The sequence below is a fragment of the Prinia subflava genome, chromosome 18, assembly GCF_021018805.1.
Source record: "Prinia subflava isolate CZ2003 ecotype Zambia chromosome 18, Cam_Psub_1.2, whole genome shotgun sequence".
NCBI classification, from domain to species: domain Eukaryota; kingdom Metazoa; phylum Chordata; class Aves; order Passeriformes; family Cisticolidae; genus Prinia; species Prinia subflava.
The window spans coordinates 2,680,269-2,706,173 of record NC_086264.1 but is presented as its reverse complement, the minus strand read 5'-3'; the positions used below and the strand labels follow the sequence as shown (position 1 = coordinate 2,706,173).

The 25,905-nt window shown below is 44.7% G+C and overlaps 2 protein-coding genes across 3 annotated transcripts; both read left to right on the top strand.

The window, feature by feature from the left end:
- Positions 1-3,930: 3,930 nt before the first annotated feature.
- On the top strand, positions 3,931-9,225 carry JCHAIN (joining chain of multimeric IgA and IgM). Of its 2 annotated transcripts, XM_063415013.1 has the most exons (5): positions 3,931-4,082; positions 6,813-6,948; positions 7,821-7,901; positions 8,114-8,363; positions 8,448-9,225. In XM_063415013.1, the coding sequence occupies exons 1-4, from the start codon at positions 4,019-4,021 to the stop codon at positions 8,313-8,315; spliced, it is 483 nt and encodes a 160-aa protein (XP_063271083.1). In that variant the 5' UTR covers positions 3,931-4,018; the 3' UTR covers positions 8,316-8,363; positions 8,448-9,225. The 2 variants fall into 2 exon arrangements, with proteins under 2 accessions (XP_063271083.1, XP_063271082.1); XM_063415012.1 differs by having other exon boundaries at positions 8,114-9,225.
- A 3,941-nt stretch (positions 9,226-13,166) lies between these two features.
- On the top strand, positions 13,167-25,851 carry SDAD1 (SDA1 domain containing 1). The gene is made up of 22 exons (XM_063415116.1): positions 13,167-13,526; positions 13,620-13,724; positions 13,889-13,987; positions 14,098-14,208; positions 14,711-14,782; positions 14,868-14,968; positions 15,245-15,302; positions 16,140-16,214; positions 16,591-16,692; positions 16,921-16,990; positions 17,339-17,442; positions 18,130-18,187; positions 18,728-18,786; positions 19,120-19,196; positions 19,500-19,597; positions 19,987-20,063; positions 20,406-20,538; positions 21,433-21,530; positions 21,997-22,193; positions 22,671-22,755; positions 23,135-23,296; positions 24,775-25,851. Exons 1-22 carry the CDS (start codon positions 13,437-13,439, stop codon positions 24,823-24,825), a joined length of 2,082 nt encoding a protein of 693 aa, XP_063271186.1. The 5' UTR covers positions 13,167-13,436; the 3' UTR covers positions 24,826-25,851.
- Positions 25,852-25,905: the final 54 nt, after the last annotated feature.

Here is a 25,905-nt window from a genome sequence, read left to right as displayed (position 1 = left end):
CTGTGCCGGGGCCGCAGCGTCCCCGCCCCCGGGGAGAGCGCAGCGCCCCGGGCAGCCCGCGGGGAGGAGGCGCTCGGGCCGGGGCAGCTCTCAGCGAGCGGTGATGCCACGTGGGGAAAAAAAAAAAAAAAAAAAAGAAGGAAAAAAAAAGCCTTTTGTTTCCCGCTCAGGGTTTTTTCTTCTTCTAGAAGTCCTGCCAGTGCAGCTGCTGTCTGTGCGGTCGTCTTACAGCAACGAGGCAAAAACCGATGGAAAACACACCTGACACCTGCGCCCGTGTAACCAAAACTTGGTACTCAGTTCCCTACGACCAGATCAAACTCGGAAAGAAGCAGAAGTATTTGCGAACGTCCTTGGACACGTCCGAGGTTTAGACATGAGCTCTCCCGAGCCTTTCCCGTCCCGAATGGCACTTTTACAGGGATCCAGGCAGCTCCCGGCAGGAGCCGGGCCCGTTCCTGGGGCTGCAGGGCAGCTTAGGCTGCACAGCTCGGCAGCTGCTGCTTCCTCACCTCCGCACTCCTGGAATCTATCCCCTTATGCCAAGAGATCCGCGCGTCCCAAAAAAGGAGCAATTCTGATTTTTCAACACCTGGGACGCCTCACTAGGAGGGCTTTTAATGCAGTCTGTGTTTACTCGCCTCTACATTGTCATCCTGTGTTTTTGGTATATGACATCCATGACAGAGCACCAGCCCAGCCTCCCACCCTTCCCAAGGGAAAATGACATTAATATGAGCCACAGGGAAGCACTCTGCTTTTATGAGCTGCAGGCAGCCCTCCCACAAGAGTAATTAGACACAGGAATTAGTGTAGTCCAAGCTGAGAAACCCAGAGCCTGATAAATTAGGCATGCACACATCCCAGCAAGGGCAGTTCTGCATACAAGTGCAGGGTTTTTTTCCTCACCACAGAACAGGTGCAGGTGTATTTATAATTGCTCCTGTCCACCTTTTTGTGGAAGAAAACCAGGTCAAGCAGATATTCAAATTAGCTGAAACAGAGTGGGATGCACAGCTTTACTGACTTTTTGGTGATTCATTTGGATTCTGATCGATCTGATGGCAAACAGGTCTCAGTTTTGACTTTCTGACACACTCAGCCTCTTCACATGGTCACCCCTGGATCAAAACTTCCTTGCACAAAGACAGTTTTTGCCTCAGACCACTTTTCCAAATCTGTCCCAGCCAGTTTTCAGCAATCACCTCCCTGGATACAGGCCTGTAGAAGAAAAAGCAACAAGAATAACCTGGGTCTGGAGACACAGCATCCATTACATTTGTTGGCTGTATCTCGGTGGAAATCCTCACTTGATTCTTGGCCACTAAATACAACTGTCCTTGGGGACAAGGAGCAGTCTTGCCATCTGGCTGCTCAGTCCTGCTGGCTTTTTGTGTGAATCCATGCAGAGACATCTGAAGCCAGTTCCTGCCAGGTTAGAATTCCAGGTAACTTTTGCAGCTGTGACTTAGAGAAACCCAGGCCTTTCTCATGTCCCTGACCTTGATAGTTTCCATCTTAAGTGTCCTGATTTTTTTCAAGTCTGCCCTTTCAAAAATTAGCATCGTAACTCCCACTTAGACTCTTGGATTTAAATGGAATTGACATGTCAAAGTTAATTTCCAAGATTAGGAAACAAGCTGTGTCTATTCAAACCTTCTCCAGGACTTAGTGAAAACATCAGCGACATCTGGTGAAGCTGGAGATGGTCTCCAGCACGATTTAGTTGATCCAGTCAACCAGGAGCTGCTCAAGCCAAACCAGTTTGCTGTAAGCAGAGTGGAATCACTGCAAGACAACAACCAGGGACTGCTGCTGCTCTGGTTGGATGCTCTGCTCTGGTGGCTTCCAAGTGAGAAAGGAGGAGCAGAGAGCAGCGCAGGGCAGACTGCTCAGGGATGGTGTGTTATGTGGAGAGGCCCAGTGCCTTGGTGCTGTCCAGCTCACCCAGCACAGCAACAACAATTTTGCCTCACTTCACTCAGGCACCTGCCCAGCTTCTTACCTGGAAAATCCTAGTTCAGCAGTTCCAAGGCCAGCTGGAAGCACAGGACATGTGAATGGAGACTGAAACAAAAGGGCTGGTTCCCATTTCTTTTCCAATTCTCAATTATTCCACCACTAGCCCCTGCCCTGCAGGGAGGTTGGGAGTCCAGCTCCCCACACAGCCACATGCCTGCTCACCCAGATAAAATTCCAGAAGTCATCCAGTAAAACAGGGGTAATCCATAAAAAAACCAGTCCATAACATAAACCCTCCTCTCAAGAGCTTGTGATCTAGCTAGAAATCCCCAGAGACATGCAGGTGGCTGAAGGGGCTGAAAATAGCTCTCGTGTCATCATATCCAGACCAAGGCCCTGTACACACATGTGTAGATTTAGCAACTGAAATCCAGATATGCTGAGCACCAGCAGCCAGGGAAAACCACCAAAGTGAACAGAAAGACACAGATATAATTGTACCCAGTCTCTGCCTTGACATTTGAAAATCCTCTCCTTACATGTTCCCAGTGCCATATTTTTGTTAGTGCAGCTAGACAAAACAGATCAGAGCCAGCCTTCCTTCCATGTTCTCTGTCCTGGTGATGGCATCCTCCCCCCTTCTTGTATAATTCTAGAAAGATTCTTACAAAAAAGGGTGATTGAAACAAACAGTGCTTTAGACAGACATCCCTACCAGCACTGGTGAGCCAGGTTTATTTTTCAGCTCCTGCAGAAATGGGGCACAGGGATCATCTTGCCCCTGTCTCAGAGAGAGAGCTGCATAAAACCGTTAGCAATGCTTTCTGCGATGGGGAAAGGAAACAACCCCAGTTTTTTTCTCTACAGACAGATCCCTATTGAGAGCACAAGGTTTGTAAAGAGCTGTGGAAGAACCCAATGCCCTACAAGGAGTTGGCTGTAACCCGTCATCCCCCCCAAGTCCCACGCTCCCTTTGCACATGAGCACTGCTGATGTAACCTGAAAGCTCATTGCATCATGCAGCTGCAGGGTGAGGGGTTTGTGCTTGGGGAGAAAGCTCAGGGCACACAACCACGGGCTTGGAACAGCTCTGGGCTCAGGGATCCAGGCAGCAGAGTGTGGAAAAAGGGAGACATTCTGCAAGGTGACAGGAACCAGGATGCTTGGCAGCATTGCCAAAAGAGTTCAGCCTCTTAAAGAAGCCTGGCAAGAGCAATTTGCTCTTGCTAAGCTTGGTCTTCCCTTAAAAAGTGGCTTTTTCTGTATAAGACACATGGAAATACTACAGAGACATCTCTGGCCATTATAGGCTACATTTGCTCTTCAGAAGTTACACAAATGATCCCAAATCTGGGGGGAAAAAAATTAAATAAAACAAAGGCCCTCTCCAGTACGACCCTCCTTCAGGAAAAGCCTGCATGCCCAATATCTCAGGGTTTTCCTGGCACCTGACTCAGGACCTCTCATAAACCACAAATCCATGGAGTCCCTTTTCCATTCAGGAGAAGATGAACTCCTCAATGCAGTGGGCAGAGCTGCAGTGGCTGTACCTCTCACCCCTGCCCTGCCCCCTGTCCTGCTTTGACTGCAGGCTCTCTGCGGGCAGATCCAGCCCTTAATTCGGGTTTGCACACAGCTGGTCCAAACAGGATTTTGATTTTGAAGCCTGAAGTGGTTTTTTGATAGGACTCGAGGGATTTTTAACTGATTTCTCAAAATTATGAGGCAGAGCTGTGGCCCTTGGACTTTCTTACCTTCCACCAGCCCTGATGGCAAGATGTCCCCTCAGGGCTGGGGTGGTTTTGCATGTCCTTGTACTCAGCAGCTCTGTTGCCTGTTGGTAAAGAACAGAGAAAAGCACAATAAAAGTGCAACCCCCTGCACCCTTCCCCTCTGAAAGCCAGAGGTCTTGGTGCATTAACACACCTGGTTTCAGTCCCCAGCCACATTTTCCAGTGTTGGCTGGGCTGTTTATTTTAGGAAACCAATTTGCACACGCCCTTATAGGCAGAGTCAGGCTCTCCAGTCACATTCTTCAAAAGAAGGGAAGGCAAGATGAAGAGCTCTTTGTCGCTGTGTGTTGCCTTGGCCATCTCCTTGGAGATCATCCTTGTGGCAGGTAGGTGAGCAATGAAGAGATGGAAAACTGGGATTAAGACATCAATGGCAGATTTTGAGTAATTTACCCTGAATTATTCTAACAGTCAGAGGTCAAACCTCAAAGCCCGCTCAAGCAGCCATACTTCAGTGGTGCTTGGACACCTCAGGGTGTTCCTGCATCAGAGCAGTGTGGTTTTAATTGCTGCCTGGGGGATAAAGTGATGACTACCTCTAAATCTGAGACTTGATAATTAGCCATTTTTTATCAGGTTTATGAAGCTATAAACTGCAAATGTGCATGCTTGGTTTTCTGCAGTCCTAGGGAACTTACCTGCTAGATCTAAAGGCTTCCAAAATCTTCCTGGTAATCCTGCCATACAGCTACAGCCAACTTATTCTGATTAAACTGTATTTTATAATGTAACTCCATGAATTTCTTAGAAACTCTTGATTTCGACTGAGCTCAGCCTGTCCCCCCAGCACACTCCTCAGTGTGGGTGTCAGGTCTCCAGACAGTCTGACTCCATCCTGCTGCACGTGGTGGATCTGGTCTGCAGGATCAAATCAGTGCTCAGGGACAACCATCCCGATGGCACGGACAGATGCATCCCTGCATTTCCTGCAGCTTTTGGAAGAGGGCATCTTATTGCTTACCCCAGGCAATTCTGTTGGGCTTCACAGTGTATCAAAGAACGGTGCAATAGTGGAAGATGAGAAATTTTGTCCAAAACACAGCCACATAAGTATTGAGGAGGAAGGGATCAGCTTAGTGCAGTAACTTAGGCACCAGTAAATCCAGCCTGCGGATATATAGAGCAGCATTAGCAAATTTTGCATTTAAATGCCTTCTCCCCAAGGGGACTTCACTGGGTGACACATAGAGAGACTGCAGATAAAATCACATTTTTTTAGCATTGTAATCTTAAATGAAAAATTGATGGAGCACCAGTAACTTTAATATTGAAGCCAAGAGCATAACAAGGAATTAAATCAGGGCAGTATTTTTAGAGCAGTCAGAAAAGCCTGCATATGCATAAGACTGTGTTAATCTAATTTTAGAATTAAAGCCTGCTCTGAGAGGTTTTGGGACAACCCAAAAGCCAGTAGGATCTAACTTGAACATTGGCTTTGGATGAAAGGTTTGGAAAGAACTGCACACAATGTTATGTGGAATGCAGCACAGACAGCAGAGAAAGAGCTGTGTGATGGACAAAAAGCCAGAGACTTCCTTGAGCCAAAAGAGAGGCCAAGACAAGGAGCCAGGGACTAGAGAGGCTTTTCTGGGAGGCTTCTGCATCAGATAGAAGAGCTCATGTGGAATGATGAGTTGGCAGAGAAGAGGCTTGGAGAACAAGGTAGAAAAGTTATTTCCTTCCCAAGCTAGGAACTCCATAGAGAATCTTATCCAGCAGATATACTGCTGCCAAAGGCCACAGAAACAGCACTTGTGACCAGCAGGTCAACTCTAAGGTCACTGAGGCATCATTTGACACAGTACTGGTACCTTCTTCACAGTTACAGTGCCTACAGCAATCTCAGAAAACCTGGAATGGAAGCAGATGAGACCAGGATATTATAGAGAAAGGAAGGACCAAAGCTTTTTAAGTCAAATTAGCTCCAAAATCATTTATAGACATGATTAACCCAACTTTTTTCAGCCTGTTTTTTGTTTCTCTCAATAAGTCAGCCAAGGGACAAGCAGAGCAGGCAAGTCCCCAGAACCGATTTCCATCTGAGCCCAAAGCGAATGGTTCCCATATGACAAAAATCACTGGGTCTGGTACTTCTAGGCAGGCTGGAGGTGCTGTAGCAAGAATGATGCTGCTAAGTGATGAACTTGATTTCAGCAGCATTTAGGAATAAAGAGGGATGTAAAAACAACACATGAAAGCAACGGTTCTGGCTTGTTATGGGTGAAGAGGCCCTAGGGTCTGGGTTGGGGAAAACAAAGCAGCAAAGAATAAACAATTTCAAATCCATTGCAATGAGGCAGCATTGTGCAACATCAGGAACACGCCAAAAGCCTCTGAGTGACACCTGGCATGTTACAGCCTGCTTTGACTGACACCTGGCATGTTACAGCCTGCTTTGACTGAGTTTCATATCGAGTAGCATGCTAGAAGCAGCAGTTTGGAGAGGTAAATCAGGACTGGAGTTTTCCCTGCAAACCACAAGCATCATCAGGGCCACCTGCCTTTCCCTGCCACGTCAGGGGGCTGCCTCCTTGCTGGGTCCTCCTGTGCTTTTTGGCAGCTGCTTCCCCAGGAACCTCAAGGACAAGATACCCCTCAAGGAAAACTGACACACTGGTAAGGTCAGAGACATTTATTTAGAGATGAGATTCAAACTGGGGTTTAGACTGCTGGAGTAGTCCTGGTGCATGACAGAGGAATTGCATAACCAATTCCTAGTAAAAGAGCACTTGAGTTACCAGGTGTGGCTGGGACTTTCTTCCCATTTTACCAGCAATCCCTGCATGTTTGTCCCTCAGCAGCCACAGTATCTAGGGTCCTAATCTTGTCCTTCCCAGACCCACCACACCTACATACATCAGTACACTGAGCTGAGCAGGAAGACAGCTGAGCTCACCTTTGCTAAGAGACTCACTTGTACCTGCTGCAACCTCAACTTTAATCAATCCAGGTGCCATAATGGGCCACTCCTGGCATTATCATCCCCTGGCTTTCTGCTAGAGCAGCTTTCAAGGATTTTGTTCTTGATTCTGGGATTGCCTGTCCTGTGCTTGCAGGTTATCCAGTGGGCCCCAACAATGAGGAGTACGTGCTGGTCAATAATAAGTGTCAGTGTGTAACAGTGACCTCAAAGTTTGTACCCTCCAAAGAAAATCCTGATGAGGAAGTCCTGGAAAGAAACATCCGCATCCTGTAAGTGACAGCCAAGTATCTCACAGAGATGGTGAGCAGGAGATGCAGTGTTACACGAGTTTTCTTTGCATTGGTTCTTATGTCCCAGCACTGATAAAGCGAACAGCTTTTGATGTGGGCTGCCTTCTGTGGTATCCTGAGTATTTCATTTTACTAAGTGCTTTTCTGCCTCACATGAACCTCTCTGGTGTTTGTCCCTTCACATACAAAAAGTACTGGCTTTAGGCACACCAGTAGTATCTTCACAAAATACGCTGGGGAAGTAGATAACAACCTGACAAAAGTTAATCTAAACTGAAACCAGATTGGGCCCATGCCACTGGATTGACTTCCTGACCTGACAGAAAGCCTGGGAAAATAGTTAATGCCTAAAATACCAGTTTAGGCCTAAACTATCAGTTAATGCCGAAACTGTTTCCCATGAGACAGAGCTCACTTCAAGAGCAGAGCTTTGTCCTGTCCTCTCCACTCACACAAACGTAACAGAAGTGTGTGTGTGTCTCCGGGAAATAAGGACCAGCTTCAGTCCCAGAGCTGCAGGAGCACTGCAGAGCTCCCAACAGGAGAACCATTAATTAAACTTCCCTTTCCATCAGCCTCAAGGATCTGCTAGCTTGGAGTTCAACAAAAATTAACACTCTCAGCCCTGTCACCTTGCAAGTGGCACTTACATCAATTGCTGCAGTCCTCTTGGGGAGGGTTGTTGCCTTTGAGGGTGCAGAGGACCAAGACCTCCTGTTCCTGGGATTTGATTTAGAAAAGGGTCAGAATGAAAATAACCTGAAGATGAAGAGAGTGTAGAATTGCTCACAACAGAGCAGGCTCTGCTTAATAAGCAGTTTTCATGAGAGTGACTCTTCCCACCTTTGCAGAGTCCCCCTGAAGGCTCGGGAGAACATCTCCGACCCCTTGTCCCCACTCAGGACCACTTTTGTCTACCGCTTGAGTGAACTGTAAGTAGTTTTATTTCCTAACTTCACTTTCCAAGACTTAACCCACAGCAGCTCTAAGAGATGCTTGAGGGCCAGATGTTCCCCTGGAACACCTAGAAAGGGTACAGCACTCTCCTGGCTCTACATGCAGATGAGCAAGAAAGATTTGGGGTTCAGCAGGGGCATCTTTTCATCTAACTTCTCACACTTGTTCTATTTCCCATCTCTTCCAGCTGCAAAAATTGTGAACCCAAAGAAATTGAGCTGGGTGGGGCAATCCACCAGGCACAGCAGGGCAACTCCTGCGAGGAACCGCAGACCTGCTACACCTACGACAGGGACGTGTGCTACAGCTCCCCTGTGCCACTGCTGCACCACGGGGAGGTGCAGCAGGTTCCAGCAGCTCTGACACCGGCCTCCTGCTTTGCTGAGTAGCTCGGCTCTCTGCTGTGCCAGAGCCTTGGAGCTGTCCCTATCCAAAATGTATGTAGAGCACCACAGGACCTGGATGCAGCACCCCAAATGCTGGCTCCTACACTAACCCAACTTGTCTTTTCCCATCTCCAGCCTCAGGCTCATGCCATCTCCCAAGAGCAGCTCCTGGCTGTCAGTCTCCCGTCTCATGCCCCTGGCACATACCTGCAATGCCACGTTGTGTCTCAGACCATGCAGAGCAGATCCCCAGCAGATATAAGGCAGTCATTCCCCTGAAGTCAAGGGAATGACACCGATTTACAGCTCTGGGGAAGCAATCTCCTGCGTGTCTCTCCCCAGCAAGGCTGCCACAGACATCAGCAGGACTGTCTGTGCCCTCCCCTCCCTTAGCAATCTAAAGTGACCTCTGCACAACCTTCCTACAAGGTGTTTGATGACATTAGCAGCATTTATGCCCTTAGAAGAGAGTGGTAAAACCATAGTTGAGAGAAAAGATGAGGGACTCTTCTAGCACTTGGACATCTGCAAGCTTCTAGTTTCCCCAGATTCAGAGAAGATCAAAAGATGCCACTACCCTGAAGTGTTTTGCAAAGTTGCCAAGCCCTCAGCTGTGCCAGGAATACTCAACCCTTCTGGGAGATGTTGGGCATTTCACTTTCCCTGCTGCTTTACTGATACTGCTGCCTTCTTCCACCCCTGCTCCTGGTTCAAGTGGTAAAAAAAATCAAGTTGGCTCAAATTTCTTTACTTGCATTTAAAACCTTAAAAAATTCTGTGAACACAACCTAAATTGCTAGAGCAGGACCCTAGTTCAGGGTTCAGAATTGGAGTAATGAAACAGCAAAAACCTTATTCCCACAATTGTAGTTTTGTTAATGAAACTTAATTCAATAAACTTTTTTCTGCATCAGTCTGTGTGTTCTGTTCCAATTCAATAAGAAAGCATAAAAGGAAGCCAAACCTATAATCATATTCTTTTCTCTTTCACAATTAATCAAACTCTCCCTAAATAACTGCTTATATTTACAGGCAAAGTCTCCCAAAATACAAGAATAGAAACATTTCCATGCACTTGCAGAACCTCTGACAGATTGAGGCTGAACTGGTTTATCATTTTAGGATCAGCTCTGCATCACTGAGCTGCTTTGATTCTCAATCAGTGCAGGATCAGAGTCTCAAAATCCAAACATTGCCTGAATTAACTCTTGAAACCACAATCCACACTTCAGAAGTTTCCATCACCCCTGAATAAAGTACTTTTGGACAGGTAATCCGAGGGATATTCTTCCACGTGCAAGGTGTCTGTCCTAAAGAAAAAAATCTTGCAGGGCCAAATTTTGAAGAACAAAGGTATAAAAAGGGATTGACGCAAATTATTCTGATATTGTATCAGAATTATGAAAAACAAACTTGTAAAAATACCATTCCCCCTCACCTTCATGCAAAAATAAGCCACTTCAAGGAAATGCAAAAGCAAAGAGCCTCTTGGCAGCCTAAGAATTGCAGTGGGCATGTATAACTCACTGAAATTGGTCTCAAAGACATTTTCATCTTCAAAATCCTGGTGTTCCCCAGTCTCAGAATGCTATGATATTACAAATCATTAGGTCACAGCTATGAAGTAAAGCCTGAGAGGGAGAAGTTAGAGTTCTTTTCCATGTCACCTCTTTAATCCTCATAAGACATGAAAAGGTTTTAATTCAAAATAACTGGGGGTATTCAAGCAGCCTTTAGGAAGCCAGCCTGTCATTTCAAACAAACCTTTGCTATTCAGTTACTACTACACACGTGCTGGGTTCGACCTTTAAATAATGATTTGCAACAATTCCTCCCCTCAGAGGAAGAAACATTTGTGTTGCAGGCAAAGGAATGCCACAGCAAGCAAAGCTGCAAAGCCTCTGATTCCACACAAACAGCTCACATCAGCACCCTCAGCTGGACTGTTCTCCCCCTGGAGCTGCAAGGGACTGTGCATTTCTCAAGTCATTACAGGAACAAAACAACACAGCTCCCGTGTCTCAAGTCTGCAAATAATTTATGAGTCATGACCCAGAAATAAATATTTCTGTTGGACTTAGAGACTTGATTTTTTTTTTAAAGGAAAAGAACATTGACCCTGTTGTCAATTACAAAATTACAAGTATTGAGTCCAGGAAGACAAATTCCCTACAGCCATTAAGGGCTAGGAATTGACACAGAGTTTAAATGAAATGTTGGCAATCAAATCCATTAAACTTGTTCAAGTAAAACCTCAGAGACATTGTAAAAACTCCAACTCTACAGCTCTTGATGGGATAAAAAGCTGGGGCTGATTGCATCAAGAGCAAAAAAAGAGCCAAGAGCTGCCCATCTCCAAATTCCCAGCCTAACATCACATGGTGCAATTCTACCCCATCCATGAACTCTGCAGCTCCAGCGACTGCTTAACTGATTGAAAAAAAAATAGAAATACAGTGCAGAGAAACACCTTCGTGCCCTAAAAGCAACTTTAGTAACAGCTTGCCCTGTTTTTCAGTTTCTAATAGAGCCTAGTTTACCTGAAGAACAAGACCCCTTCTTTCAAGTTTCGGTGTGTTGGTTCGCTGTTTTGCTTCTTTTAGAGCATGTTTAACTCACGTATGCAACAAAAAGAAAACCTTCCAATATACTGTCATAGAAAAAGTCTCTACAATACATAATAATAATCCCATACTGGAAAACAGTTAATTAAAAATTAAGAAAAGACTCCCCACTTGTTCTCTATAATCCCAACAACAGACATACCTGTGTTTAGAAGCTGTGATAGAAACAAAAAAGGATGTCTTAAAGAAGAAGGCCAGCTCTTCTTTTGTACTTAAATAAAATGTAAAAAACCCTGTCAGCTTCTTATCCTCAGAAAAGAAAAATTAAAGCTTAGCAAACACACATGGACCTCAAAAATATGCAAGCAAAAATACTTACCTTTTATCCCACACCACAACCACCAATATTTTTATAAATTCCTTGCTTAACACGGTGGTTAAGTAGACATACATAAAATGTACTACTTAGCTCACAAAGCAACATAAGAAGTCAAACTGACAGGTTTTTCCTTAATGTTAGCAATTAGGCTCACTGACACAACCCCACCATCCCCAAACAAGAAGCAGCTGGGCTTTTCCAGGTGAATTGAAGCATTCCTGGCCCAATTAGCAATGGAAATCAGACCAATCCTTATGCAGGAGACAACAGGCTTGAGGTACAAATGCTCGCACCAGGGCCCAAGTAGTTTTTTTGGAAATAATAAAGATGATAAAGTAACTTTTGGTGTGTTTGTTTAATAGAAACTTCTTGTTTGTCTGCTTTTGGCCTTTTTTTAAGATGCTAGTTGAAAGTCAGATTAATTATGAAGGTTAATTTTGTAAATCCATTTAGTACAGGAGTTGGATGTTAATTTTAGCGATCTAACTTTTGTGGCTTCTTAAGTAAAAATTTTGTTAAAATTCCCATAAAATTGGATTTCTTTAATTAAAGGTCTTATTATGGAATAATAGGGAATAAAGGGAATATTCCTTTATGTGCTAGTTAATAATGCATCTCTTAATATTAAATGATTAAAAATTGTTTAGGAAGGTGATTTCTATTTGTGCTCTATTTGTATGTAATGAAACTGAATTGGTTTGTTTGTCTAACCTTGTTAATAGCCTTTGTAGAAATCAAAGTTATAGCCTTGCTCCTGCAGAAATAATAAATATTTTGTGTTTTACTTTGGAGTGTGGGTAAGGCTGTTTTGCACTGTGCTTTTCTTAAGCAGTGTGGCTGTTCCTCACTTTAACTGTAAATGTTATTGTGCCTTAGTCAGTCAGTGACTTAACTGTGTTAGAGCAGTTTAGTGTGGAGCTGAGCTCTTTTTCTGGTTTTTAGGTTGAATACAGCCTGTGTAGCGTTTTGGTTCTGCAGAACTTTGAGCTGCAGATGCTGAGATAGGGATGGACCATGGAGGATGCAGGATCGAGTAGGTTCCTTGGCTGGGTCATTTAAGGGCTGTGCTAGACTGTTCAAGAAAATAAAGCTCCCCAAAAGTAGAGCCTAAGCAGGTTCAGATGCTAACAAACCAAACTAATAGCTGGCAAGGTAAATGTTAAATTAACATTTGGTTAAATGTTAATTTAACTGTTTTGGTGATGGAGGGCTTGCTGCTGTTCTGTGCACTTGGTAACAGGTTTTTTTCTTACCTTTGCAGTCATTTTGCTCTCCAAGTGATGCCAAAGACTTTTTTTTTTTTTTTTTTTTTTTTTTTTTTTTTTTTTTTTTTTGTGAGCTGTGTAGGTGTGTGGAAGGGGATGTGCTCTTCTTGCTTGAATAGGTACAGCAGGAGAGCCCAAACTCATCCGAGCCAGTACATGCAGGTTGGCACAGGTAACCCACTAGCAGGTATGTGCTTAGGTGGGTGCAGCTGGCTCTGGGATTCTTACCAAGAGACTGAAAAGCCTTTCAGTGAGAGAAGCGTTGGTGACTTAAATGAGAAGTTGTATTAATGGTTTTGGACTGTACCATGTTTAAGCTTTGGTGCTGTTCTGATAGATGTTGTCTGGCTGGACATAAGAACATTTATTGGACAGGAATTAGTTACTACTGTTTGCTGAGTACACTGTATCAAGGAATGGCAACTTTTCTGCAGCGTGAATAAGCAGTTGCCTAAAGGAAGTACAAACTATGCAAACGAAGAGGCCAGCTTTCTATTCTGTTGATCAAAAGCTGAACTTAAAAAAGACTAAACTAGAATTAATCCTTTTTCCTCACTGCGAAGTCCCTTCTAATGCCTACCGCTTCTACAGTGATTATTTGAGATGCATTGTGAAGCATCCTCCCTCCGAGCGGCGGGGAGGGGAGGGGAGTGAGGCTGTGCTGGCGCGGCAGGGCAGCAGTGCTGCGGTGCCCGGGGAGCCGCGGCGGCTGCGCTCGGTGCCGGGCCCGCCGTGCGCTCCCCCGGGAGCGGCGGGAGCGGCTCTGCCCGCGGACACCTCCCGCCCCCGGGGGCCCCGGGACGGAGCGCGTCCCGCACAGGTTTGGCCCTCGGCGGCGGCCGTCGGGGGGCGGGCCGAGATGGCGGCGGCCAGCTGAGCGCTCGCGTGGTGCGCTGACGGTGCCGGTGCCGCAGCCATGTCGGGCCGCCAGGGCAACAAACTGCCCAGCAACCTGCCCCAGCTGCAGAACCTCATCAAGCGCGACCCCACCTCCTACACCGAGGAGGTGCGGGCCGCGGGAGTGGTTGGGGCGGGCTGCGGGACGGGTACCGGGTGCGGGCGGGTGTTGCTCAGCTCTGTGTCCCCTCTGTGTGCGCAGTTCCTGCAGCAGTACCACCACTACCAGTCCCATGTGGAGATCTTCACCTTCCAGCCGGACAAGCCCAGTAAGGAGCTGGCCGAACTGCTGATGTTCCTGGCGCAGGTGAGCCCGCGGCCCCCGCGCAGCACAGCGGCGGTGGCAGCCCGTGCTTGGTACCGGCCTCAGTGACTCTTTCTGATACACAAATAATTGAACTCACTGGTTGCCGGGCCTGTCAGGTAGCCCCAGGCGTGCTCTGGAGCGTTCCCTTGCCCTGTCCCTTGCAGGTTGCGCACTGCTACCCCGAGCACATGGCCAGCTTCCCGCAGCAGCTGAAGGAGCTGCTCGCCTACCACCACACGGTGCTGGACCCCGACCTGCGCATGGTGAGACCCGGCCTGGGCTCACCCTGCCCTTGGTGTGAGCCGAGAGCCTGCAGTGTGCTCGTCAGGAAAGAGCACCTGGAGAGGAATGTGAAATTTGGGTTCTCTTACAGACCTTCTGCAAGGCTCTGATCCTGTTGAGAAACAAGAATTTAATAAATCCCACGAGTTTGCTGGAGCTCTTCTTTCAGCTGCTGCGGTGCCATGATAAACTGCTACGAAAGGTAGGCTGTGCTGACAAACATCTGCATCTCCAGGGGCTTTTGACCAGCTTGCCAGGGGTATTGCCAGAATAGGCTGCTATCTGCTGCTTGGTTGGGAAAACAGAGCTTAAATAGGCAGGCTCCAGCTCGGTGTTGGTCTAATAACTGAGTTCTGTTGCTGTGAACACCTGGCTGTTGCAGGTTGTAGGCTTGACCTGTTTGGGATTGAGCAGTTTGGTTGTGTCTGCAGGTGAAAAACCTGGCTGCTGTCAGAACAGGCCTGAATGAAGCAGGGACAAGATTTGAAGCTGTATTTGATGCTGTTCATTGTCCTGCTTTGCTGTGCTGTAGATTCAGTATGGTTTTCAAATACACAAGTCTTCACAGAGCGCTCTGCTGCTGTTCTTTTTCCTGCTGTAACTCAGGGGTGTTCTCAGAGGTGATCAGCTGGGTCCCCTGTCAGTGCTGGGTCATGTCAGGGTTTGCCTCTGTGTGTGTTACTCTGTCATCTCTCCTCTTGCAGACCTTGTACACTCACATTGTGACAGACATCAAGAATGTCAATGCTAAACACAAGAACAATAAAGTGAACACGGTAGGTGCCTTGACTTTCATGTGACTTTGAACTGACCTCCTGCTGTTGTGGAAGACCTCTAAAAACATGTTTTCAACTTTTTTAGGCACTGCAGAACTTCATGTACACAATGTTGAGAGACAGCAACCCCACTGCTGCCAAGATATCTCTGGATGTGATGATAGAGCTTTACAGAAGGAATATTTGGTGGGTCTGGCAGACTTGTGTCAATTTGCCATTTGTTGTGGGGCACATGGGCATCATTTGTGGCATGTAGTCCAAAACATAATGCAGAGGATAGTGACTTGAATAGATTTTCTAATTTAGGCCAGTGGAGTTGTAACTTGTGCCAAGCAATTTAGCTGAGAAGAAATTATGTCTTGTGTGAAATGAGTTACTTATATATTTGCTGAGAACTAATTTTCTGAGAATAATGTGAAATTGCCAGACTTGGAATAAAAGATGTGGTTTGTGTTTTTCCAGGAATGATGCCAAAACAGTCAATGTCATCACAACTGCCTGCTTTTCCAAAGTGACCAAGGTGAGAACAGAAATCACTGATACACTGGATGTTATCTTTGCTACCTTTTTCATGTGGATGTAACTTAATATGTTGTTATAGCAAACAAACATCACTGATTTGTCTGTTTGTTTAATTCTCAAAATAACACTCAAGAGGAGGTGGGGCTTGGCAGTTTATCTTGTAATAAGTGTAGACTGGTGTGGGGAGTGTGGATGTTCTTTTCACTACTCTTCAGAATAGACTGCCAGGATATCACGTCCTTGATATCAGCACTGTGAGCCTTTGATTCATTGAGGATAGCAGCTGTCCTGCCTGGGGCCTGACTGAATATTGGGCCTTCTGTATTGGCTCTGGAGGCTTCAAAAACTTCTACAGTGGCTTGAGACAAGTTTGTACCCTTTGAAAGCCCAAAAGTGGTTCCATTCATAAAAGTCAGCCAACCAAAACTAAAAACCTATTCAGCAAAATTATCTGAATTAATGCAAGTGAGAGTTCTGAGCATCATCTTGGCTCTCACCTGTGTCTCACCTGACAATGCTGACATGGAGCAACTAGATTGAAATGATTTTGCAGGATGATAAAAAGATGATTGGCAGCTTTGAATTTGCTTCAGGAATTGTGGCAACTCAGATGCTTTTTGGTTCTGATTGCCTCTGAGTGATGATGGGTAGCTAAAATTGTCTGGGTCTGTAAAACACTTGTGGCTTTCAGGCTGTAACTTGGTTTATTTTCTGATCAGATCCATGCCTATTAAAAAAAAACCAAACTGGCTAAGTCTGCACAACTTGAGCTGTGGATGTAGGGTGGCTGTAAATTCTGTCAGCTTGTCCCACGTGAACTCACTTTACTTTTCAGATATTAGTTGCTGGCTTGAAGTTCTTCCTTGGGAAAGATGAGGATGAGAAACAGGACAGCGAGTCGGAGTCTGAGGTGGGTGTTGTGACCAAATATCCCCTTCACTGTTTTTCAGACTTACTGGTTCAGTGCTCTTGGTGACTCTGGCTCTGCCAGTCTGTCTGCCTCTATGCTACTCACTGTCCTGTCTAGCTGCCTCCAGACGTTTCTGTGACTCACAAACAATTCCAGTGCCTGACAGCTGGCCCCAAGTGATGGCAGGATGTCTTTGCTGTCTGTTAAAAGAGAAATGCTAAGAGCTCTTCTCTTTTTAGATGCTGGTACCTATGTGTTCTGACACTTAGGAAGGGGGCTAGTTTTCAGAGTATGTGGTATTGAAAAATATTGGTAGTTTGCTTCTGTGATTGCCATTTGAAGCCTGGGTTACCTGAGTGTTGTGTTCCTCCCCAAGGATGATGGCCCCACGGCCAGAGATCTCATGATGCGTTATGCGACCAACAAGAAAAACACCAAACGCAAGAAGAAACTGGAGAAAGCCATGAAGGTCCTCAAGGTGAGGAGAGGGCTGGCTGACTTCTCATCATCTTGGCTTAATCCTTCCAGTACAGAAGTTCTGCTGTTGCCCTGCTTGTTTAGCTGCAGATGGCAGATAATGCTGTGTGGTTGAAAACGGGGATAGTTTTTAAAATCTTCTTGAAGAGGCAGCAATCTTTTGACAGCATCCTTGAAACTGAAGCATTTTACTCACAGAAAGAGAGAAATGTTTTTTGTTTCCATGCAGAAGCAAAAAAAGAAGAGCAAGCCAGAGGTGTTCAACTTCTCTGCCATTCACTTGATTCATGATCCCCAAGGTGAGTGTGCAGTGAATTCTCTTAATGCAGTTTGTGTTAATCTAAAGGCACTTGATTTGGTCTTCATCTGTTCCAGTGAACCTCTGGGGATGTTGTTTTCTCAAATGAAACCAAAATGTATCTAAAAAATTAGTTTTTGCTGCTGACCCAGAGCTTATGGTGTTGGGGAACATCTGTCAGTTCCCTCTGCTGAACCTGTGCACACCAGGCCTTTTAGGCATATGAGAAGTAAAATAACCCATTGGAATAAGTGCTTTGAATTTCTTCTGTGAAAAGGCACTGGGGCTTCAAAATAAGAACAAATCAAACTGCTTCTTCTGACCTTAATCTCATTTTTGCTTCTTCCAGACTTTGCTGAGAAACTGCTGAAGCAGCTGGAGAGCTGCAAGGAGCGATTTGAAGTGAAGATGATGCTCATGGACCTAATATCCAGGCTTGTTGGAATACATGAGGTATGGACTTGGATAATTTTATGGTGGTCTCTTGGTAGCCAGCCTGGTTTGGGTGTGGGCATGTTCTGGCCTTGTGCCTCTGGAAAATGAGGTTTAATTTTTTTGTGTGTCCAAAAGTGCTTAGGGATGGTGAGGGAGTTGCCAGCAGGCCTCATGGAATGGCACAGTGGTACAGATTTTGTTGTACTAAGTGAAGTCTCCTAGAGAAAGTATTGGTCTGGAATAGCTGAGCTGAACCCAAAGAATAGGGCAGAACTTGGTGCTTCCACGACCTTCCTCAGAAGCTGCTCATGCTGATTACAGAGTTGTCAGTCAGATGGTGCTGAACAAGAGGGAAACTGGCAGGTCCTGCACTTGGAGAGGTTTGTGTAGACTACCCAGTAATAAAATATTTAAAGTAATAAAATACTGGATTAAGTAAAGAGTAATCCAGCCCAAGTTAGGCAGTTTCAGAGCATATAAGGATTTCAGTGGTAAGGGCAGACAGACTGCAGCTATATTTATCTTGATACAGTTCATTTCTGTGTCCCACAAATATCAAACTCAACATAAGAGACAACACTTTGCTGTAAAATCTGAGGCATTTGGCAGGCACAGTAGAATGAGATGGTTTTACCACATATCAGCATATGAAGGTGATCCCAAGTTCAAAGATAAGAAATTAATATGTTACAATTTGCCTTGCAGCTTTTTCTTTTTAATTTCTACCCGTTTGTTCAGAGGTTCCTCCAGCCCCATCAGAGGGGTAAGTAGCTGCTCTGATCCCTCATGTTTCATGTACAGGCGTTTGATGGAAGTGGCAATGAAAATGGACAGGTAGCAGTGGTTTGGTGGCAAGTGGGAGTAGTCCAGTGTGGACAAAGGGAGTACAAGTCCCTGACTGCCACAAGTGTCAAGTGCTTTGGACTTCTGTGGAGGCTGTGTGCACTCAGAGCTCCCTACCTGAGGATTTGAGAAGCTCCAGCAAAGGAATAAAAGGAATCTGAGTGCCTAATCCTGACTAGCTAAGCTAAGCATGATGGCCTAATGGTGCTTCCTTTTACTGGTGTTTGACTCCAGTTCTGGAGCATTTCCTTTTGCTTTAGCTGGCTATTGTGCCTGTGTGGAGTTCCTAATGCTTGGTGGGAGAGGAGAAACAGTTGTCCCAAAGAAGTTGAGGCTCAGTGGTTTTGGGACTGACTGTTGAGTTGTCAAACAACTGTTTGTTGAGTTTTAAGGGATGTGTTTATTGCTGTAGCAAGCTGCAGCAACATGTTTTGGCATCTTCTTCCTGCTTTTGTTCCAGAAGTGACAAAGATTCTTCTGTTTGCTGCACAGGCTTCACATCAGCTGGTACCACCTGAGGTCAGTGTTCCACCTGTGATGGATGTTAAATGAGCAGCAGGCCAGCATGGAAATGTAACTGAGTGTGTGTGGGGAGGGGGAAGGGGAATTGGTCAGATTGCTTGGAAAAGCTTATGGCAGCAATTTTTGCAAGTTCTGTGGCATTGTTTCATAAGGTTGGGGGATGGGGGGAAGATGTTTGTTTTATTTTCTGCAAGAAAATTTGTGTTTAGAAAATATTTGTGGGCTGTACTGGCATGTCATGATGTGTCTTTCTATGAAAAAAGATCTGTCTGTTAATAACATCTAAGTGTGTTAAGTTTTTATTAAAGATACATTTTTTCTTATTTTCAGATTATCCAGTCAGTGTTGATGACCATTGCCAACAACTTTGTCACAGACAAGAATTCTGGAGAGGTCATGACTGTAGGGTGGGTACAGAATTGTATGAGTCAGGTCAAACTCCAAATGTGGTAAAATATATATATTTTTAAACCACTTGCAACTTACTCCTGTTACTTTTGCTATTCTTTCGAGAAGCTGCTTGAGGTAAAAGTATGTTAGCTTCAGCTTTCTATGTTTTTGCTGGGAGTATTTTATGATGATTTTCTGCTATTACATCGAATGTTGTATAAATGCTGTATAAGGTTCTTCAGGTTTAAAGTAATTAAGTCTGTAAGTGGCACTTTCTCCTAACTGGTGTTGAGAAAATAATTAATTTTCCATATTTTTAGAATCAACGCAATAAAAGAAATCACTGCGAGATGTCCCTTAGCCATGACTGAAGATCTGCTCCAAGACCTTGTTCAGTACAAGACGCATAAAAATAAAAGTAAATATTACATGGATATGACTTTCAACTCCTTTTTTTACCTGTGTTATGGTCTTCAGTTGCAGCCCTCATGGCAGTGCTGTCCTGATTGGTTTTTACGGGCTGAGACCATTTTCAGTGTTTGGGTTACATCTCTCTATTTGGTGTGTGTAGCCATGGGAGACAAAATAGTCAAGGGTAGTTATGGAAGGGGAGCTAATTAACAAAAATAAAGCAAAGGGATTGTTGAGAAGAGTTAACCCTGAGGATGTGCTGTGTTGTATATCAGAGAAATCAGAGGGGGGCAGAAGCTCAGAGAAGATATGAGTTGGCTGTAAATGCTGGTCATCTGTGGGTTTTGGTTTGCTCAGAGTTCTGCTCTTTTCCTGACTCTCCCATTTTCTGGTCAGATGTGATGATGTCCGCAAGAACTCTCATACACCTGTTCCGCTCTCTGAATCCAGAGATGCTGCAGAAGAAGTTCAGGGTAAGTGTTTCATGTGTTTTGCACTCGTGGAAAAGTGATGGGAACTGGTCTCAGTATCCTCTTCAGAGGGTGGTGTCAAGTCTGTGTTCTTCCTCTGCCTCCTGCCTTTGGACATGATGTGCTATCCACGTTTTGTTAGTTCAGATTCATGTAACTCATGGTTAGATCATGCTCCTGAAGTTCAGCCATTTTCTGAGACACATTCAACTCGAGTAATTAAACTCTGCCACATAAAATAAGGAAAGCCCTTTGGACCACACCTTCCTGTTCCTCCAGGTGTTTTCATGGATTGGTGGGTATTACAACAGCTGCCTGCTTCATGTGTGTTCTGTTAATGTACAGGGTAAGCCTACCGAGGCCTCAGTGGAAGCCAGGATTCATGAATATGGAGAACTGGATGCCAAAGACTACATTCCAGGAGCAGAAGTACTGGAGGTTGAGGATCAAAAGGAAAAGGGAGGAACCCAAGAGGAAGGTTGGCCTTTCTTTAAAAATTCTGGTTTGGGCATCACTGTCACTAAGATTTTATGTGGACGTGGAACCTGGTGGTTGTGCATTTCATTTCCTGCTGTGCTGTGCCTTGGCTTGCACATGTCTGTCCCTGAGTAAGTACAGGTAGTCAATGGGGTTTGGTACTGTGTTGCTTTTTACAATTTTACAATGCACACTGAGATGGGGAAGCAGAGGGACAGACAGTGCAGCTGTGAACTTTTGTTCAGGTTCTCCTAAAAAAACCCTTTTGAATATTATAGAACACCAAAACTGTAGTTGGATATAATGTTTTGCTTATTTAATTCAGCTTCTGTGTAAATGCTTACACACCCTGGGACCCCTGCCTGAGTCAGGGGAAAGAGACAGAAGAGTCTTTAAAAGCAAGGCAGAGTTTGGTGATTGAAATCTGAGTGGCTGGAAGATGCTGGAGGAATGAAGGCCCTGATGGGACAGGGTGTGTAGTGATCACTGTAACACTGGGCTTGGTTGCTGAAGCTGCTAACTTCAGCACATGGGCCAGCACAGCAGTGAAGAGCAGTGCTTAGACTGTCTAAGGCAGCTGTAAATCACAGTACTCCTCTTCTTGGTTTAGGTGGCTGGGAGTGGGGAACACTTACTGAGGAGCATAATCAGCATCTGGTAACTCCTGTGGTGCTTCAGGCTGTCCCAAGTGCACCTTGTTTTCAGGATCTTGCCCTGGAGATGAGAATTGAGCTTTGCAGAGCTCAATGGATCATGTCCCAGGGCAAAATGAAATTAGGAGAGGGGTGAAATAAATGAAAGGTGGCAAGAGCAGGTGATCCAGGCATCAATTATTGCCAGTCTGGGTAGAGAAGATGAATTTGTGTTAACAGCTCTGTACTTGTTCCGTGAGCAGATGGCTGGGAAAGTGCTAGTCTGAGTGAGGAGGAGGACAACGACGATGGAGAATGGATTGATGTGCATCACTCCTCAGATGAGGAGCAGCAACAAGTAGTGAGTTCCAAGTCTGTTCTGTGCCAAGTACAAATGAGTCTTGTTAATCACAGACAAGATCCTCTTGCTCTTCACCTTCATGTAGCTGCTCTTAAATACCTACTCAGGCCTCCAGAACAAGCTGTCCTGAAGCAGTGAGGCTGAAGTGCTGTTCAGCAGTGCTGCTGAAGTACACATGTTAGGGTGGGAGGGGAGAAGGAGGAGTTACCTCTCAGGGCTCAATGCTTTCAGAGCTGCAATAATCAGGTGAGAGCTGATTTTGTACTCCCAAAATCTGGTGTGCAGGTACTCCATCCAGACACTAGATGTTGGATATGAGACAGGGAAAAATCCTGACACCTGACTGTAGCATTTCCCAGCAATATTGCCATTGCATGATGTGTATTTGGGAGGCAAGGATCAGGGATCGTGGCACAGGACTGGTCTGCAAAGCTCTGATTCTTTTGTACCTTTTTCTTTTCCAAAGGCAGAAAAAGTGAAAAGCATGCCCATAGAGGAACGAAAAGCCAAAGCTGCAGCAGTCAGTACAAGCAGGCTGCTAACTCAGGAAGACTTCAAGAAAATACGTCTTGCCCAGCTTTCCAAAGAACTTAATTCTGCACCTGGCAAAGCGGCAAAGCGGAAATACATTGAAATAGATGATGAAGAGGAGGAGGAGGGCAGGTAGGATATAGGCTGTTGAGTGCTTTTTCTTACCTATCCTCTACTAATGCAGCTCCTCATGGCAGCAGGGCACAGAGCTCTGCTGTTGAACAGTGTTCCCTGGTGACAGCCAGCGCCTAGAATGGATCCTGGGCTGGGGGGTTGCTTATACCTGGCAAAAAAGACATGAGGAGCCTGTGGAAGGTCTGAGACTGTTTGACTTGTTCAGGCCAAGAGGCATGGCAGGGGGGGGTGTGTAGCAGTAGCTGCTTCCTTTTAGCTCCAGTGTTCTTAAACTTGGTGAAAAAGTAGGACTTGAAAAATAAGTGGGTGACTTGTAATGGATATCCCACACGTGAGGAACAGCCTGAAGGGAATGTCTAACTTTATGGTGAGGCAGTGGCCTAAGATGGGTGAGAGACAAAGGATGAAGAGGGCATCTTGTTTTCTGTGCTAGATGAAGTTTTGTGTGGTGACATTTATTGGCTTTGTGTGCAGGGGGGAGTTGCTTTCACTCAGAGATATTGAACATCTGCATAAGAAGCCCAAGTCGGACAAGGAGACAAGATTGGCAACTGCAAAGGTGAGGAACTGGCATGTTCTGTATCCTGCCCTTCTGGGTCTGGGTTTGTCTTGTGCATGAGGAGATGCTGAGGCTGCATTTCCAAGATAGAGAACCCAGCTGCCATGTGGGTTTTGAGAGGTGATTTGTTTGGTTCTTTGCTGCTGCATCTTGGTTGTAACAATCAATCTCCTGCTGGTCACATGTGACCATGAAAATGCAAACAGACCAAATTTTCACTGTGACTTAATAAATACAGCCAGTGTGGGAGAAGGCATGTATGAGCACAGTCATCCCAAACCCAGATTTGTTATTACTGCCATAGAACCTGTTACCATCAGGCAGATGATGCTGATGGTAGGCAAAGGAAAATGACTCCCTGTTGCTCTGTCTATTCTAGGCTGGAAAAACAGACAGAAAAGAATTTGTGAGAAAGAAAACCAGAATTAACCCATTTGCCAGCTCTTCCAACAAAGAAAAGCAAAAGAAGAAGAACTTCATGATGATGAGATACAGCCATAGTGTCCGGACAAAGAACAAGCGTTCCTTTAGGGAGAAGCAGGTAATGTTTCATTGGAGATGGATGGGGCAGTGTGAGCAGTGGTTTGTGATGCAGGTGTGGTGCTGCTACCCTCTGCCCTGAGGTGTTGCTGCTGTAACGCAGAGAAAGCTTGGCTTGCCTGAGTCCTGCCCCAGAGGAAGAGCTACTTTGCAGATTGTGGTTCACTCTCCATAGTTTCTGACCCTTCTCTTGTTACTCTTCTATCATAGGCTCATGTGTTTGGCCTAGAGGTCACCTAATAGCTTGTCACAAATACTCCTGAGGAGTAGATGCAAATGCTATTTACTAGCTACTTGTAGGTGCTGTTTAAAAAAAAAATTCAGTTAAACAGTAGTTTCACACTAATGCTGCTCTCAGTGGTGAAGCCCCTGGCAGTCTAGGGTTTTACAAAATGTGTAACTCAACTCATCCAAATGTGTTCAAGAAACTTGTAGAATAATCCAGTGGTCCAGTTGTTTTTTCTTCCCAGATTGTGTTTTGTGCAAGTGTTTACATGCTGCTTGAACTTTGAGTTGTTTCCAGTATCATACATGTTATCCAAATTATATTTGTCTGCAATTTCTTACCTTAGGAAGGGAAAGACAGGAACTATTAGTAGACTCACTAGAGAATATCTGAAGTTTTTCTGTTGAGAAGGAGGATGTGGACTAGTATCTTGTGTACGCGTTTATTTGGTATCGTTGTGCCTCACCTCAGTTAAGGCTGACAACATTGAAACCAGCTCTCAAAACACACAAAACAGGCTGCAAATGAACAATCCAGGTGCTTTAAGGAAGCTGCTGTTTAGTTATACTTGGCTCAGTTATTCTAAAAAAAGACTTGAAGGATTTTGTCCTTATTAATGTTTTTAATTCAAATGTAATGGCTAAACAGCATTTATTCCTACTTTTTTCTCATGAAAGTTAGGCTACAGCACCAGTCTGTTAACCCTAAGTGTTTTGAGTGGGTTGGAGGATCACAGTTGTATGGTGCTGCATTCTGCTGTACCTTTTGGTGATAAGATAACATAACTACTTGCTATAGTCCGGAGCTAGGTCCTTTACTAGCTTAAAATGTATTTGAAGCACAATAATATCTCTTTAGGGTGATAATGGCACACATAAAAATTCCTCCCCCCTTGTAAAGTAGTTTTATAATACTCCTTCACAAAACACCAATTTTACTTAACTCTCAGCTGAACTGTAACTTTCTTGATCTCTTCTGTTTGAAATGAGTCAGTAGAATGGTTTGTTCTAACCTTCATTGTGCAGGATTTGGTAATGCCAGCTCTTTAATTGTACTGTGGAGTTTAGGTAAATAACCCCAGTGTTTCTGCCACTGTAATTGTTAGCATTTGCATTGCTGCTCCCAGTTTCAGCTGATGAGCTCTTAGTGTTTTTATCAGAGGTTAAAGAAATTGAAGAGTTCTGATGTGATAGTGGTGTTTTCTCAGTTATTATGCTCCTTACCTGAATATTCTGCTCTTGTTTTGTGGGTAGCTGGCTCTTAGAGATGCTCTTCTGAAAAAGAGAAAGCAGCTGCTAAAATAAATGCTGGAGAGAGCTTCATCACCCTTGAAGAAGTCGCCCTGGAGATGCTTATTTCCACCCACCATCACCCTGAGGGGAAGGAGGACTGTGGTGCCTTACGGATTGAGCTCTGATCTGTTCAGAAATGCAAATGGAACTCTTGCAAGCTGATGGATACTGCATTGATGGGAGAGAGGCCTTAATCATTGGAGGATTTGAATTTGTTTTTAAAGCATTCTAGGGTAGAAGGCAATATATTTTTATTTCATGTAATTTACTTACGGTGGGGTTTTTTATGTGTAAGTATTAAAATATACAACCCTATGATAAAAATTCTACTTGAGGCAATTAATGACTAAGCAACAGAAAAGAAAAAGAATATTCTGGTCAGCATGTGGGTATAATCTCTTTGCCTGTCTCAAGGGAATGATTGTACAGGCACAGTGAGCTGTTGTCTAAGCAGCTGGCTTTGACCAATTTAATAATAACAAATTCATCTGTGATGCAGGTAAAATAAATTCAAGAGTTGTGGGAAAGAACAATTCATTATGGCTTACTAAGAAAAGAAAAAAAAAGTTAGTGTATTGGGAGACAGGGTTTTTTTGCCATTTAAATACAAAAATAGCATCACATGCCAGAGAAAAAAGGAATGTTTTCCTATAATGATGTGCCTTCTGCTGGGACTTGCCAGTGTCTCTTGGCAAGTACATGCAAGCATCATGTGGATGTCTGGATTCTTTGTCCAAGGCTGAACTTGTGCTTTAGCCTTTACCTCTGTTGGGACCATTAATGGGTTCTTTGTACCTTCCCCAGCCACCTGTTTTAATGGAGTTGATAAAGTATTTATAACTTGAGGGAGTTATTTATGCCATCCTTTTTCCAAGTCTGTTAGAAATGGATTTCTTTGTAGTGCAGGAACAGGTGCCACATAGTGCAGTATAATAGAAATGCATTTGGTGAGGTGCTTTTTTCCTTTCTTTTTAGGAAGCCAGATAAATGTTCATATCCCATGTGATATTTGTTGAATATGTATTTACGATAACTTTATTCTTTCTTGTATGGATTTTGTTTGTTTTGTTGTCACATTGCTTCCCAGAGAAA

Coding starts and splice junctions, on each gene's coding strand:
- JCHAIN (XM_063415013.1), top strand. CDS start 4,019: ATGAAGAGCTCTTTGTCGCTGTGTGTTGCCTTGGCCATCTCCTTGGAG. Junction 6,949..7,820: donor GAAAGAAACATCCGCATCCT/GTAAGTGACAGC, acceptor CCACCTTTGCAG/AGTCCCCCTGAAGGCTCGGG. Junction 7,902..8,113: donor GTCTACCGCTTGAGTGAACT/GTAAGTAGTTTT, acceptor CATCTCTTCCAG/CTGCAAAAATTGTGAACCCA.
- SDAD1 (XM_063415116.1), top strand. CDS start 13,437: ATGTCGGGCCGCCAGGGCAACAAACTGCCCAGCAACCTGCCCCAGCTG. Junction 13,988..14,097: donor TGGACCCCGACCTGCGCATG/GTGAGACCCGGC, acceptor GTTCTCTTACAG/ACCTTCTGCAAGGCTCTGAT. Junction 14,209..14,710: donor ATGATAAACTGCTACGAAAG/GTAGGCTGTGCT, acceptor CTCCTCTTGCAG/ACCTTGTACACTCACATTGT.